Source organism: Callorhinchus milii, unplaced genomic scaffold (assembly GCF_018977255.1).
Source record: "Callorhinchus milii isolate IMCB2004 unplaced genomic scaffold, IMCB_Cmil_1.0 Scaffold1, whole genome shotgun sequence".
Taxonomy (NCBI): domain Eukaryota; kingdom Metazoa; phylum Chordata; class Chondrichthyes; order Chimaeriformes; family Callorhinchidae; genus Callorhinchus; species Callorhinchus milii.
In genome coordinates, this window is record NW_024704742.1 from 85,252,764 (window position 1) to 85,268,068 (window position 15,305).

The 15,305-nt window shown below is 40.0% G+C and overlaps 1 protein-coding gene across 2 annotated transcripts in view; it reads left to right on the plus strand.

Moving 5' to 3' along the window:
• Positions 1-10,188, plus strand: part of snx30 (sorting nexin family member 30) — a 49,442-nt gene extending 39,254 nt beyond the window's left edge. For both annotated transcript variants that reach the window (XM_042332644.1, XM_042332645.1), the window contains exons 8-9: positions 1,655-1,807; positions 3,124-10,188. In XM_042332644.1, the coding sequence (XP_042188578.1) occupies positions 1,655-1,807; positions 3,124-3,198 (228 nt within the window). In that variant the 3' untranslated portion in view covers positions 3,199-10,188. The remainder of the gene's footprint in view (positions 1-1,654; positions 1,808-3,123) is intronic.
• Positions 10,189-15,305: the final 5,117 nt, after the last annotated feature.

Here is a 15,305-nt window from a genome sequence, read left to right on the forward strand (position 1 = left end):
AAATGATCCTACGCAGACAATGACAATGTCTGTCATTGTCAAGACAATGGCAACTTGGACAGTTTCTATTGTCCGGAATTGTATCCCAACAAAAGGAAAGAAAATCAAAATACCTTGAGTGGAGGGAGATGATTGGAAGACAAACAACAAGAATCCAAATGCATGCCAGAGTACGACAGAGAGGAAAACTGCGTCGGAAATAAAGAAATGGCAGACATAGTAAAACTGTAAATGCTGATAAACTTTACTGTGAATACTGTTGTAAAAATGTATTTGGGCTTCTGACTGAAGGAAATTATTATACTCCTATGCTGCCGGCTTTGCAGTCAAGTTTCTATTAATGTTAAATATGAAGTGCTCATGATTTGTATTGATCTGTCCTGGAGAAGTTGTTTTGCTTGATTGTGAGCTGCACTAACATCAGAGGATAAATTAATTCAGTACACATCAGGCTGATAATTTAGCTTTTCCGAGAAAATCTGTTTCAGGTATTTCTCACATTTTTCAGGAGTACTTTCTGTGATTAAACCAAATTAACTGAACAAATTGTTACTTGTAGATTTCCTCATTTTTACTAATTTGCTTTAAATTTGCACTCCTTCCTCTTCTCTTTGCCTCACCTCCCAAATCCTTGCCTCACCTTTAGGGAATGAGCAATTTTGATTAGGATTGTACCAAATATCTTCATTCCACTTAAGCAGATGAAATCGTATTATACTTTTATTTAAGCTTTCCTACGGATCTAAATGTTGTCAAAGGTATGACCTTCTCCATGTTTTTTTTGGTCAGCCGGGTGTGACACATGCGGAAACTATCACCATACTTAAAAGTATCAAAACCAAGTTGAGATTTCCATACATCCCACCTACACATTGAAATCCCAGAGAGAGATTGTTGGAATAGAGGAACCCATTCTGCTTACTTAATTCCTGAAAGTATTAGTCACAAGTTGGCAAGTGCCAAGGCTTGGGGACCCCAAAGTGTGTGTTGGTACTGCTGGAGTCTAACCAGCTAAAACTGCATAGCTTGCCATTGATATTGCTGTCCAGCAAGCTTTCCCGCTGTTTGTCCCGCTAGGACCACCCTACCAGTTAGGGCTTTGGCCTGCAGGATTAATGAGAGCTGAGTGGGATGATTCCCTGTCCCCAGTGACTGGTCTGCCCTTCCAGGGCCTGCCAATGAGCCAGACTGGCTGTGCTGTCATCAACAGTGCCCTGGAGTACTGCAGACCTCGCTGGCTCAGGAACCGGACTAGTGAGACTGCCACAGAGGGCTGACTTGATGTTGACATTCCATTGCCGGATAGGTTGGGGGCAGATTTAGTAAACTATAATAATAATAATAATCCTTGCATTTGATATAGCGCTTTTCACCTCTTCGAGACTTCTCAAAGTGCTTCACAGAATATACTATAAAGTGAATTGACTGTATATTTGTGGACAAAATACGGCAGCCAATTGCGCACAGCAGGGTCCCACAAACAGTCGTTGGTTGAAGTGACCAATTTATTTTTTTCTGAGGGATTATTATCAAACTAATGTAGGTTCTGAGCAGGCATCAGTTTGAGTAATATTGTGGTCATGTGGAATGACGTAGCAGCACTTTAGATTACTTGTTTGAACACAAGTCTGTTTCTCTTATTTGCATCTCAAAGGTACCAACCAATGTGGAAAAGTGCCAGGACCGCGTGGAGTGCTTCAATGCTGATCTGAAAGCAGATTGGGATCGATGGCAAAATAATAAGAGACAAGACTTCCGGCAGCTGCTGACTGGAATGTCTGACAAAAACATTCAGTATTATGAGAAGGTATTGCTTTGTGAGATGTGAGGTGGTACATTTTGGTTGAAGGAATAAGGAAGTCACATACATCCTGGAAAGTAAAAACCTAAATGGGGTAGAGGAGCAAAAGGACCTAGGGGTGCACATACACAATTCACTAAAAGTAGCAATTCAGGTTAATAAGGTCATATAAAAGTCAAACCAGGCATATTGGGGTTAATTTCTAGAGGGATAGAAATATAAAACAGGGAAGTTATGGTAAACTTCTACAGAACCTCGGTTAGACCACACTTAGAATACTGTGTGCAGTTCTGGTCCCCACATTATAGAAGGGGTGTAGAGCCACTGGAGAGGGTGCAAAGGAGATTCACAGAGATGATCCCAGAACTGAGAGGTTATATCCATCAGGAAAGGCTGAACATGCTTGGACTCTTTTCTCTTGAAAAGATGAAGGTAAGGGATGACGTGATAGAGGTCTTTAAAATGATGAAAGGTTTTGATAGGGTAGACATAGGGAAGATGTTTCCACTTGTGGGGGAGACCAAAACCAGGGCCATCAATATAAAATAGTCACAAATAGATCAAATAAGGAAGTTAGAAGAAATTTCTTCACACAGAGAGTGGTGGGAATGTGGAACATACTACCACAAGGAGTTATTCAGGCAAATAGCATAGATGTGTTTAAGGGGAAGCTAGATAAGGGAGAAAGGAATAGAAAGTTATGCTTGAAGGTTTAGTTGAGGAAGGGTAGGAAGAGGCTCATGTGGAGCATAAACACCGGCATTGACCAGTTGGGCCACATTGCCTGTTCTGTGCCGTATGTTCTAATGTATTCTAATGTATTTTGAGCTGTTTGTTTGGAATCCATGGTCTATCTTTGTTCACGTAGGCTGGTAAGTTCTCCAATGTGCTGTATAATAATAATCCTTGCATTTGATACCGTGCCTTATCACTTTGTCAAGACACCTCAAAATGCTTCACAGGATATACTGGCCCTGTGTATTTTGTGGGCGAAATGCGGCAGCCAGTTTGTGCGCAGCAATGTCCCACAAACAGCCATGGAGTGAGTGACCAATTTTATTTTGGGGATTGTTAGCCAGAACACTGGGAGAGAGAGACTCCTTTTTTCGAATAGTGCCCAAATATAGGTGACATTCTCTAGTACTGTTCAGTAAATTGAGAGATTTTCAGTAGTTCTGCAAATTCAAACCTCTATTTTGACCAACACATTTAAATCTCATGATTTGTGCCCATTGGACCTTTCTGCGAAAGGTAGCATGTTATAAATGGTGGTTCTTTTGAGCTCCTCAGTACTGACTGATTAAAATGATTTTGTCTTGCAGTGCCTTGCAGCGTGGGAATCGATTGTTCCACTCCTACAAGAGAAGCCAGATGCTAAAAGTGAAGCCCACTCCTAGTCAACTCTTTAATGTTGCTTCCTGTTTGGGCTGTTTTGCCTCTTCACTTGCCCAGTTCACAATACTGGAACACTGCACTTTGGGGAAAATCTAATCCACACAGTTTTGTACATAGCTGTAGGTAAACACCACATGTACTTGGACTTTCTGTGGAATGTGCGCACTCTGCTCAGTACAAGTTTGTCTTGTCAGCACAGTGTTATCTAAATTCACATTTGCCGTGGTTCGCTGAGTGCTGCTTCCATTCAGTACTCCAAACAGTGAAGGTGGTGTTGGAGGCCATCTGTTGATTAACATGATTGTGCTCTTTTTGGACTCTTGTTGATTTATCTTTATCACGTGCACACATCATTGGGCATTTAATATTCTGAGCATCCTGGTGTAATGGGTTGTATTTCTATGGAGCTGTTTATAGGGACTTGATAGACTTTATACAAGTGGTGATCCGAGATTGATGCAGCTGAGCTGTGGTGGATTACATATAAAAGGCTGCCAATTGCATTAGAATGAGGACAGTAAGTTAAAGATTTTATAGAAGCTAATAGTTCCTTTTCTAAAAGTAGTCCCAATGTAATTTAAGCTGACTGTCCATCTCGTGGGCGGTGCTTTTCATTTACTGATTATACCACTGAGTGAATACTAACTCATGAAAAGGTGAATCACTTGGAGCAAACCTTGTATTGGTGAAGATGTTTTCCTGCAAACATGTGTTTGAGCAATGAGGGCATAACGTGTTTAGTCTTTACCCCATGTACTTCTTGTTAGGGTTGTTTGTGGAATACAGCAGGTACCTTTTATCCAGCTGCTGACTTTGTCATTCATGTACCATTCCTCGAATCCTGATTGCCATGCCCATTTTCACAAGTCTCCCTTTTGTTTTGTGAGATTGACGTATTTCGATAGTGTCTCATATGCAAAGCATGATTCATCTTGTAAGAACTGAGGTTGTTTTATAAAGTCATGCCTTATATTAAATGTGATTGCCAAGGTTGTGTTGAGAAAGCGTCCTCACTCATAGCTATGAAGACCATCTTGTGTGTGACTAATCTGAGATCTAGGATGCTTAATGATGGTGAGATTTTCTTAACTGCCAGGTCACCCAGCAAACAAAATAGTTTTTTTTCAAAAGTGCCTTCATCATGTGATGTTTTGTATAACCCAAGAAATTTAAATTATAGCTGCTTGAGAATTTCTTTGGGCAACATTTGTAAATGTACTGAGAAATGGTCCCTGCCTGCCTTGTTTCATGGCTGCATTAAACTTTCTTAAAACCAATGGAAGAGTAACCAAGTTAAATCCAGTGAAATCTGGTTTGCTATGCCTGTTGTAATGTAATGGGATCAACATTCTCTAACGTTCTAATTGTTAGATTTTTGAATTGCATTTTTTCATATGAATGAATGCATTGCACAGCCTTATTAGGGGAGGCCATGTGGGGTAAAACCAAGATTGAAGGTGTTTTGTATTTTTGTTTACAACACTATGGTTGTGGCTTTGACTAAGTGTTGCTTCATGTGCATGATTATTGATCCCTCCTAAGTCTAACTTGTAAATAATGTAGACTTGGTGGTCTTGTACCTACTAAACCTACAGTATTAGAGCAACCCTGCATTTTGTGAATATATTAGCGCATAATTGAAGAAGGATATTAAATAGCAATCCTTTTGAGCCTAGGCTGTCTCAAGAGGTCACTTCCAAAAGTACCTGGTTGTATTCCTACAAAAGCCAAAATGATTTGCAAACTGTTTCACTAATTTCCCTCTCTCTTGAGCATGAGTTTCTTCAAAGCTTTCCTGAAGTATGATGTTAAGTTGGAACATGCAACATAGCGATTTTGGCAGCACCAACATGGGAGCAGGACCTATGTCCTCGCAGTTGGAGAGTTGTTGTGAAAAGACCTTTTTTTTTAAAGAGAGAAGGGAAAGAAGCTCCTAATCAGCACTAATGGTTTCAGGAATATACCCTTTCCCAAGGAAAATCAGAAAGAGCTCAGGGTGAGTCCCTTTGGTGACACATCAATGAATATACGAGTATGTTTCTAGAGTAACCTCAAACAAGGCTTTAAGTTATTCATTTAGAAATGTTGTTGTATTCATTACAATTCATACGTGCAGATGAAAATTGCATTTTCATGACATTTTCTAACACCAATTGATGAAATGATGAAAACTTGAGATTGATTTGTTAACCCATAAAGGTCAACATGTCTGTGGAAAATAAACTGCTAAAACAACTTTAAAATTATGTATGCAGTGAGGAAGTATAGAACCGTGTTACTAAATGTCCTCTCTCTGTCCTTCCAAGTTAACCTGGTGCTAACTGTTGACCATGGTCTTAAATTGTTTTACTGGACTTGTAGTTAAAGCTGTGATGGCCCATATTACTGAAGTGCACTTTGAATGTACTTGGAATGCATTTGTTCTGCAGAGAATGTGATGCGTAATCATGGAACTAAAATAGCTAAGTGTGTTTGAATGGTTATTACCATTGTGTCTATAAAGGAACTGGAACTGTATCTGGTACAGCAAAACCTGCCAATAGTGGTGACCTTTAAGGGATAATCTTGCTAATGGACAAATGGTATTATGTAGGAATCTGTCTGAACTATTCATTTCTAGATTTCAATGTTTCCGGATATCCCTGAGAACTTAGTTTGATCAACAAGCAATGTACAGCATGAAAACTGAATACATTCAGATTTTCTTCAGGTTCTGTGGATCATAACAGCCTTTCAGATAGTTTCTAATATAAGACTTGCAATGTCTTCAATTTATAATTATCTGTAGAATTTTGAGCCTTGCTAGTGGTTGATTTTTAAATAACTATTCCTCATTTCTGTTTGATTGATTATTGTGAATTTTAAAGTGTTCAGCTTTGAAATAAATCATGAAGGAACTAGCATACAGTAAGATTAATATTGCACACTACTAACTTTTATTTAGGTACAGTATTTAATTATCTCTTTCCGTTGCCCACCCACATGCAGATGTCTGGTCCTGTACTTGGACATCACCACTCTAGAATAGATGTCTTATCTCAGAATTAATGGCCCTGACCACTACTGAATAAATTGGAATTAAATGTTCACATTGTGGGTGTCATGGTTTGCCTTGCCTTCCAATTTATTCACAATGTTATTGTGTAATGTCTCCTTGAGCATCTGTTCAACAAACGTTTATCCAGACACCAATTCATTCCTATGTTAATGAGAAGAAAGTGCCATCTGTCATTAGGTGAGAGACGTTGACACCAGTGCTAAGAAGCTGAACTCCGTTTAGTTTGTACTGCAAAAGAAAACCCAGCTCTCTGCACGAGTCAGCCGCAGGATTCCAGGGAGGTCTGTGAAGATAAAATGCTAGATTAATATTTTAGGAGGGGAGAAAGGGGGTAGGGCAGATAGACCGGTAGGTGTTTGACATTCCCACTGCACACATCGGGAGAATATTTATTTTAATTTGAACACTTGAGTAAAGGGAATTTGGGTGTTTCCTGTAATATCCCCCCCCCCACCCCCCCGCCTCCACCTTTCCACACTGAGAGCACAGATTGGACACTTCTTCCCATGCCATAGCTGATGCCCCATTAGCACCAACTATTTGGAAGAATAGAAAATGTCCCTTCTTCACTCTGCCTTTCTCACTCTTTGTAGGCATGTGAATGGCTTTGGGATGTTTACAGACCATTACACGCATGCCTCATCATAGCTTTCACTCACTTAATTGCTTTGCCAATAATTAATACAGCAGTTTGCTGTTGGAGCTTGTTAACTTTTTCTGTTTTTTCAGCCCCTTCCAAATTTCTAGTTCTGTATGAATTAAGTGGTGCCGGGTACGTTTTTTTTACACACACACTTCCTCTCTGTACTGCTTGGCTCGGTTTAGTGGCTCTGCTGGACTGATTAAACTCTCCAGTTCAATTAACTTATTTGACTAAAGAAAGTGACATAGAACTAGCACATTTTTGTGGAGCTTTAAAGCTGTTAGGTTTCCCTTGGTTTGTGCCCTCTTTGTAAACTTCAGTCCAGAAGACAAATTGAATACCAGTTGAGTTTTGGGTTATATGTGTACAAGATTAAAAGGCTAGTTAGTGGCAGCTTTGAGTACACTTAGGAATTAAAGGTGGAGCTGTGCTGTCATGTTGACTTTTCTGGTGAATATTTTTGGGGTTCATTTTTCCTAGAACTGTAGTTGATGTTCAATGGTATGGTTTGTCTCCAGACTTTATATATTAAAAAAATGAGGCTTTGTGCAGTATGTGTTGCATTATTTAGCAGAACATAGTTTCCATCCTCCTTAAAAATAACACTGGGTGATTTATTTTGAAACCATTATTTGCACTCCTTCAAATCAGGAGTACTTGGTAATTGTGCCATTGAAAATGTCTTTTAAAATGTCACTGACCAGGTGTTAATGGTGAGGACATTTTCTTGCACAGGAATTTTAAATGATTGGACTTGTGTAGGATGTCCAACATTTCTGTGTGCGGAAGAAAACTTGCCATTCAAATAGATACTTTTCCAGTAGTTTCATGCATACTTCATGAAATACTGTCGAGTCTTCATGTTTTGTGAACTGTAAAAATATGCAGCAAGTACAGCGGGAGGGGGAGTAAACAACTTGCACATTTTTAGATACATTTTCCAGATTCCATTGCAATGCAGCCAGTTCAAAGTAGATGCAATATGTTCTGTAGTGACCAAAATAAGGGAAGCAAGTATTGATTGTTTTTTTTAAAAAAAAGCTATCCCAATAGACATTTAAGTAAATGTGAGATTCACTTCCCTTTCCACCAATTAAATGATTTGGTTTGCATGCCTATTTAAATGCAGTACATTTATTTTACCAACATTTAATAACCAATAACAGTTGTTACATCTGAAGATATTCTGACTACCTGCCTAGTTTGTGCTAAGATTGGTAACATTTCATCCATTCACTGAAAAACATCTCAGAGCAAAGATTAGAGAATATGGGTTAAATAAGGAATTTGTAATGCAAGCAATTTGAGTTTTGAAATTGTTCAAACATGCTAAAGTGTACTGTAGTGTCCATAAACCTTTTCTTAGGTGAGTTATAGTTTTTGGATGTTATTCAATGAATATGAAAACCATGAAGAGAATGATCAAAATAGTTTCCTGATTTCAGTGTTGTTAGATGACCATTGCATGTATCTGAAGTTCTTCAATAAGGGAGAGACCATCTCTTGATATTGATTCCCATCCCCTTTTCCCAATCACAAAACAGGACAGATGATATTTCAGATCTAGTGGAAGCTACAGAATAGTAGTGAGAATGTTTCTCCTTGCCTCCACCCGACTCTGTGCCTACCCACATTTGCAATTGACTGCCTGGTGGTTGAGGATTTGTAGCCATGGTCGGGATTTTACACCAGAAAGAGAGAATAGGATGGTGTCTATCTTCCAAAGCCTGTAGTCCAATAATCTTGTTTCCATTATTCTGACTGAGATGGCCGATTCATAGAAACATGATCCTAATACTGACTATTAAACTGAGCTGGGATGGATAAGAGGGATAGCATTTATCCATCTTAAGTAAATGTCAGTTTTCTTTTTGTTGCTGTAGTAAAAAGGACAGCATACATGCCCAGTGCTTTGAGAAACTGAAAATGTTGTTGCCTCCAACTTAGGTTCCTGACTTCATTTTTTCTGAGGACCGTGTTTGTGTGTTACCTCAGCCTGTGGCTCTGCTTGTCCACTATATCAACTGCTGAGGTAGAGTTGATGTTTGCTACTTACAATTGAAAAATTAGGGTCAAGATCTGCAATTATTTAACTGAACAAATTGTCCTTGCCCACCATTTAATGAAAGTCCTTAATCTATTTAGCTACATTCGTGTTCTGAGAATTTGGGGAGTGTGGGGGGGGAATGTAGATATGAGCCTCACATATTATGAAGAATTGCACATTCATATATGGGCCTACAGTTACAAGCACTGCTTTCAAGTCATTGCTTTTACTTGCCAATATAGTATCTCAATTCAACTTGCCATTGAAACTTTCATGTGATCAACACTAATTGAGAGCATTTAATTGAGAGCCAGCTCCTGTGTTTTCAGTGAGCTGAAATCATCAGTTGCTTGGCCTTATGTGCTGAAACTGTTTTTGAGGAAGCATTTGCTATTGTGTCTGACTGCATTTCAAATGTTAACATGACAGGAGTATTTTTGCATTTTTATTTACAACTAAAATAAGCAGGTGGCTTGGAAAAGTGGAAAAGTACACCTACAATGTACAGTGACTGCACTTTACAGTACTGTGAAGCACTTTGAGTGTTTTAACATGATCAGGTACTATTTCAAATGCAAGGATTATAAAGGATGGGAATTCCCTAATAAAACCAGACAGATTCCAGCACTGGAATTTCATAATGCATTCATGTGCTTTAACCAGCAGATTACTGTTTTGTTTCTTTGATGGAGGTTTGATTGTAATACTTTTTTGTGGGGGAGAGGAGAAAACACATCTGTGAATGTTGAATACAATATTAAAGTTCTACATTTAAGCTTTTTTTTTCGATGTTTTTTTTGCACTAAATGCTTTGTATAATGGATTGGCAGAGCTGTAAAATGCTGCCCATTTGAAGTAGAAAATAGTTTTCTCCGATGCAATTTGTAAACTTTTATTTGAAGTTGTACTACATTGGTTATGTGTTGAAACCTTAGCATCTATTTGGCTGCCTTCTAGCTATAGTAAATTCTTGTGCTGTACTGAAGCTACTCACTACTCTTCCTACAGTTTTATTGGCTGGCTGTATATTTACTGTTCTGCACCTGTGATGCTAGTCAGTTTAATTTTGCCCTAAGTGATATGTGGTTGCATTTGTTTGCGATGGGACATGTATAAACTGTATGTACATTATATAAACTAGTTTGGAAAAAAAACTACAAAATGTTGCGTATGTTTTTGATATTGCAATTATCTTTACCTCAACTGATTTTAAATATTGGACCAATAAAATATAAAGCATTTAAGTGTTCTGTTGTATTTCATGATTAACAATTGCCAATGGGCTTTGTTGCTGCCAGATAGGTTTGAAATGTGATCACTGGCAGAATATGTAACTCCACCACCCCCCTCTTTCCCCATCAACTTCTGATTGATTCTCTCATCTCCTTTGTAGTGTTACCAGGGTGGTGATCCATTCCTGACTGCTACTAGATTTCGCTATCCCTAACAAATAGTCTGAGAACAGAGAATTAACTTTTCCACTCAGCCCATTGTAGTTAAATTATCTGAGCAGGAGCTCAGATTGCTTGGAACCACTGGCGAGACCGTATACATAATGACTTGGACTCAGATATAGGAGGTGAGGTCTCAATTGCAGATGATGCAAACTACGAAGGGGGAGGGGGGTCGGCATTGTAAACAATGAAGAGGAATACAAGGCAAAACCTAGCAGCAGTGGCAGACAGGTTGCAAATTAAATTTAATACAGGAAAATAATAAGTAATTCACTTCTGCTGGGGGGGGAAAAAAACATTTATTGCCTAGATCAGTGGTGGCCAACCTTTTACGTCAGCTAACCAACTAATTTTTTTCTTGATTGATTTTTTTCTTCAAAAATCCATCCTCGATCCCTCTAGCTACCATATCATTACGAACTTGCCTTTCCTTGCTAAAGTTCTGGAATGCATTAATAATAATAATAATAATAATCCTTGCATTGTGGAGTCCTGTAGCTCAGTGGTTAGAGCACTCGCTTTGCAAGTGAGAGACCTGAGTTCAATTCCAGGCAGGGCAAATCCTTGGGCAAGTTTCCTTACTCCACATGCCTAATAATCCTCCAAAACAATAATAAATTGGTCATTTTCAATCTACGACTGTTTGTGGGACATTGCTGTGCGCAATTGGCTGCCGAGTTCGCCCACAAGTATACAGTCAAATCACTTTACAGTGTGTTCTGTGAAGCGCTTTGGGACATCCAACGTGAAAAGCGCTATATCAAATGCAAGGATTATTATTATTGCATTTGATATAGTGTTTTTCATGTCTTCTCGACGTCTCAAAACGCTTCACAGAATAGACTGTAAAGTGAATTGACCGTATATTTGTGGGCGAAACATGGCAGCTGATTGCACACAGCAGTTATTATTAGATTATTGCAAATCAACTTGACTCACATTTCCACTCCCTATTCGAGCACCACTAGTCTGGTTTCCACTCTGCCCACAACACAGACAATGCTTGTCAAGGTCACAAATGACAGAGAAAGAGAGATGTTCTGTGACCAGGACTTCCTCTGCCTACTTGTCCTCCTGGACCTCTCCGCTGTAGTTGACACAGTCAATCACACCATCCTCATTCACTGCCTCTTCATCATACACCTCAGTGGGACCGCAGTCACATGGTTCAAGTCTTACTTAACCAACCGCCATCACTTTGTATCCACAAACATTTTTTCCTCCTGCCCTCACCCACCCCAGTAACCTGTGGCATACCGCAAGGCTTTATCCTTGGCCCCCTTTCCTCATTTAAATGCTCCCTTTTGGCGATGTCATCCGCAGAAATGAAATACACTTTCACATAACTGAACGTCAACAAGACGGAAGCCATATTCCTTGGCTCCTGTCGATGTCTTCTCTCCTGTGGCTTTGACCTCCTCAACCTCCCAGGCCTTTCCCTAAGATCAACCGAACCTGTACCCTAACTCTGGGCGTATGGTTCAATCCTCAGCTTTCCTTCCTACCCCACATCCGGTCCCCAATGAAGTCCGCTTTCCTCCACCTCCGCCACATTGCCCACCTCCGACCAAACCTTACCCCAAACGCAGCTCAAACCCTCGTCCATGATTTCATCACTTCCTGCTTTGACTATTCATGCCATTCTCTAACTGTCCACAAAATCCAACAAATTCAGAACTCTGCCATCTGTATACTACCCGACTCTAAACCATACCCCCATCACACTAGTCTAGTCTCACACCTCACTAGTCTCCACTGGCTCACCATCACAGAAAGGATCAATTTCAAGATCCTCACATCTGTCTACAAATCCCTTCACATCCTGCGTACTCCCCACTCTGCCACCTCCGCTCGGCTATCCCTGGCCTCCAGCTCATCTACTCCGCTCCACCATCAGCGGCCGTGCTTTCAGCCATGATGTCCTGAAACTTTGGAACGCTTTGCCTTTCCCCTCCTTCCCCTTTTTCAAATCATGCCCGAAGACCTTCCTCTTTGACCGATCACCCCCCCAACCACCACCACCTCCAGCTCGGTGTAAAATGCCCGAGCCACTGCAGTTTAATACTTGATGCAGCTTCCACATTATCAGTTCTATCCAGCTCTTATAAAAATGCTTTTCTAAAGTAATCAGCAATCTCCTCAAAGCCTCCTCTTTGCTCATGCCCTCGGTGCCTTATACATTTCTCTCACCTCTTGTTCTGTGTTTCCCCAGTCCTATTTCTAAAGCATTTTGATCATATTCATTGAACCAGATGTTCCCAGAAATAATGTATGCAAGGTGGAAATGTTGGTTTCTAAGGTAACCAACCACTTGGCATGAAAAATTATTCAAGGATCTCTCTATGTTGAATGAATGCCATGGTTGCAGAGCAATAGTTGATCAAGGCTAAATTAACTCAGTTTGTTTTTGTTATTAGCGGCTGATTGAAATGGAAATACAGCAGAGTATATTTATTTGGCTACAAATTAAGATAGGTTACAGTCCTAGAAATATGTAACTAGTGCACACAATCAGTCAAACATCATGAAGCCCACTTTGTGTTGCTTGACAGGAGAAGCAGAGTGCACTGTGCAATCATTTGTTTCATATAAGCTTTGTTGAGATGTTCCCCCGTTGTGAAAAGTAACATGTAAATTGTATTGTTAGCGGGGCTGCTGAGTTGTGTATCATATACTTTACAGTTGTTAGATATCATCCAGTGACTATCCTCTGAGGGGGGAGGTAATCATGGTCTCCTTGGAACTAAACTGGGCAACAGAATGTCAGAAACGAACCAACTCTCTGTGGCGGTCTTGAGTCAGATGTGTCCTAAGTACTATTGTAAGGGCACTGCTGATCACAGCCCAGCCAGCCTGGCACATTGATAGGGCTTGGAGGGTTTACTAGAGGCAGGAATTTGTCTCACTCAGCCCTGTAATTCTGCCTTTCTGACTCTTTGAAAGAACTATCCAACTTATCCCACTCACTCACTGTTCATAGAATCATAGAATCTTACAGTACAAAAAGAGGCCATTCGGCCCATCGAGTCTGTGTCGGCTCTTTGGAAAGAGCAATGCAATGCCAATCCCACGCCCCAGCCCTTTCTCCATAACCCTGCAAACCCGTCCTCCTCAAATACCCGTCCACTGCGTTTTTAAAAGTAGTTATCGAATCGGCCTCGACCACCCTTTCAGGCAATGCATTCCAGATCTCAACAACTCGCTGCATGAAAAAAATTCTTCTCACCCCCCCCCTAGAAACTATTTTAAATCTGTGACCTCGAGTCACTGACACACCCACCAGTGGAAACAGTTTTTCCCTTTCTAACCTATCAAATCCCCTCATGATTTTGAAGACCTCTATCAGGTCTCCTTCTCTGCTCCAATGAGAATAATCCCATCCTCTCGTGCCTTTCCTCATAATCAAGGTCCCTCATTCCTGGTACCATCCTTGTAAATCTCCTCTGAACCCTTTCCAATGTCTTAAAATCCTTCCTATAGTGCGGTGCCCAAAACCTGGCGCAGTACTCTAACTAAGACCTAACCAGTGTTTTATATAGGTTAATCATAACTTCCTGACTCTTGTACTCTATGCCCCTATTTATAAAGCCTAGTATTGCATTTGCCCTTTTTACAGCTTTATCTACCTGTCCTTCCACCTTCAAGGATTCATTTACCTGAACCCCCAGATCTCTCTGTTCCTTCAACCTCCCTTAAGATTGTATTATCTCGCCTGTATTGCCTTTCCTCATTGTTTCTTGCAAAATGCAATACCTCGCATTTCTCCACATTGAAATTCATCTGCCATGTGTCTGCCCATTTTACCATTCTGTCTATGTCTTCCTGCAGTTGGCTCCTATCCTTCTCACTGTTTACTATCCTACCTAACTTTGTGTCATCCGCATACTTGGAAATGGTACTTGCTATACCCAAGTCCAGATCATTTATATATATATATTAAGAAGAGCAGTTGTCCTGATACCGATCCCTGGGGGACGCCACTGTCAGAAAAGCAGCTGTTCACCACTACTCTCTGCTTTCTGTTTCTGAGACAGTTCTGGATCCATGCTGCCACTGTCCCTTTTATACCATGGGCTTCTATCTTTCTTACAAGTCTTTTATGCGTCAAATGCCTTTTGAAAGTCCATATAAACTACATCAACTGCACTACCTTCATCCACCTTCTCCGTTTCCTCATTGAAAAATTCTATTAGATTTGTTAGACAAGATTTGTCTTTAACAAATCCGTGATGGCTGTCCCTAATTAACCCATAGCAGAGAGTTGTGATCATAACAACTCACTGCATTAAAAATTCTCGTCTCCTCTCTAGTTGGGACGTCCTCCCAACGTGAAAGGCGCTCTATAAATGCAATCTTGTTGTTGTAATTCTTTTGCCAATTATTTAAAATCTATTTAAAATTATGTCCTCTGGTTACCAACCCACGTGCCAGTGAAAACCATGTCTCCTTATTTACTCTATCAATCAACCTCATAACTTTGAATCCCTCTATTAATATATTAATTAGTATATTCTGTGAAGCACTTTAAGACGTCCAGAAGACGTGATAAGGTGCTATATCAAATGCAAGGATTATTATTATTACATCGTATTGCCCTATTCTAACTTGCTCAACTGCCATTTTTTCAACATCAACATTTAAAAAAAAGTATATAATAATCCTTGCATGTGATATAGTGCCTTATCACGTCTTGGAGACGTCTCAAAGCGCTTCACAGAATATTCTGTAAAATGAATTAACTGTATATTTTGTGGGTGAAACGTGGCAGCCAATTGCACATAGCAGTGTCCCACAAACAGTCGTGGATTGAGTGAACAATTTATTATTATTTTTTGAAGGAATTATTACGAACTGCCAATCGACTAACAACCGAGTTCCTACTTACTGCTAGGTAAACAGAGTAGTAA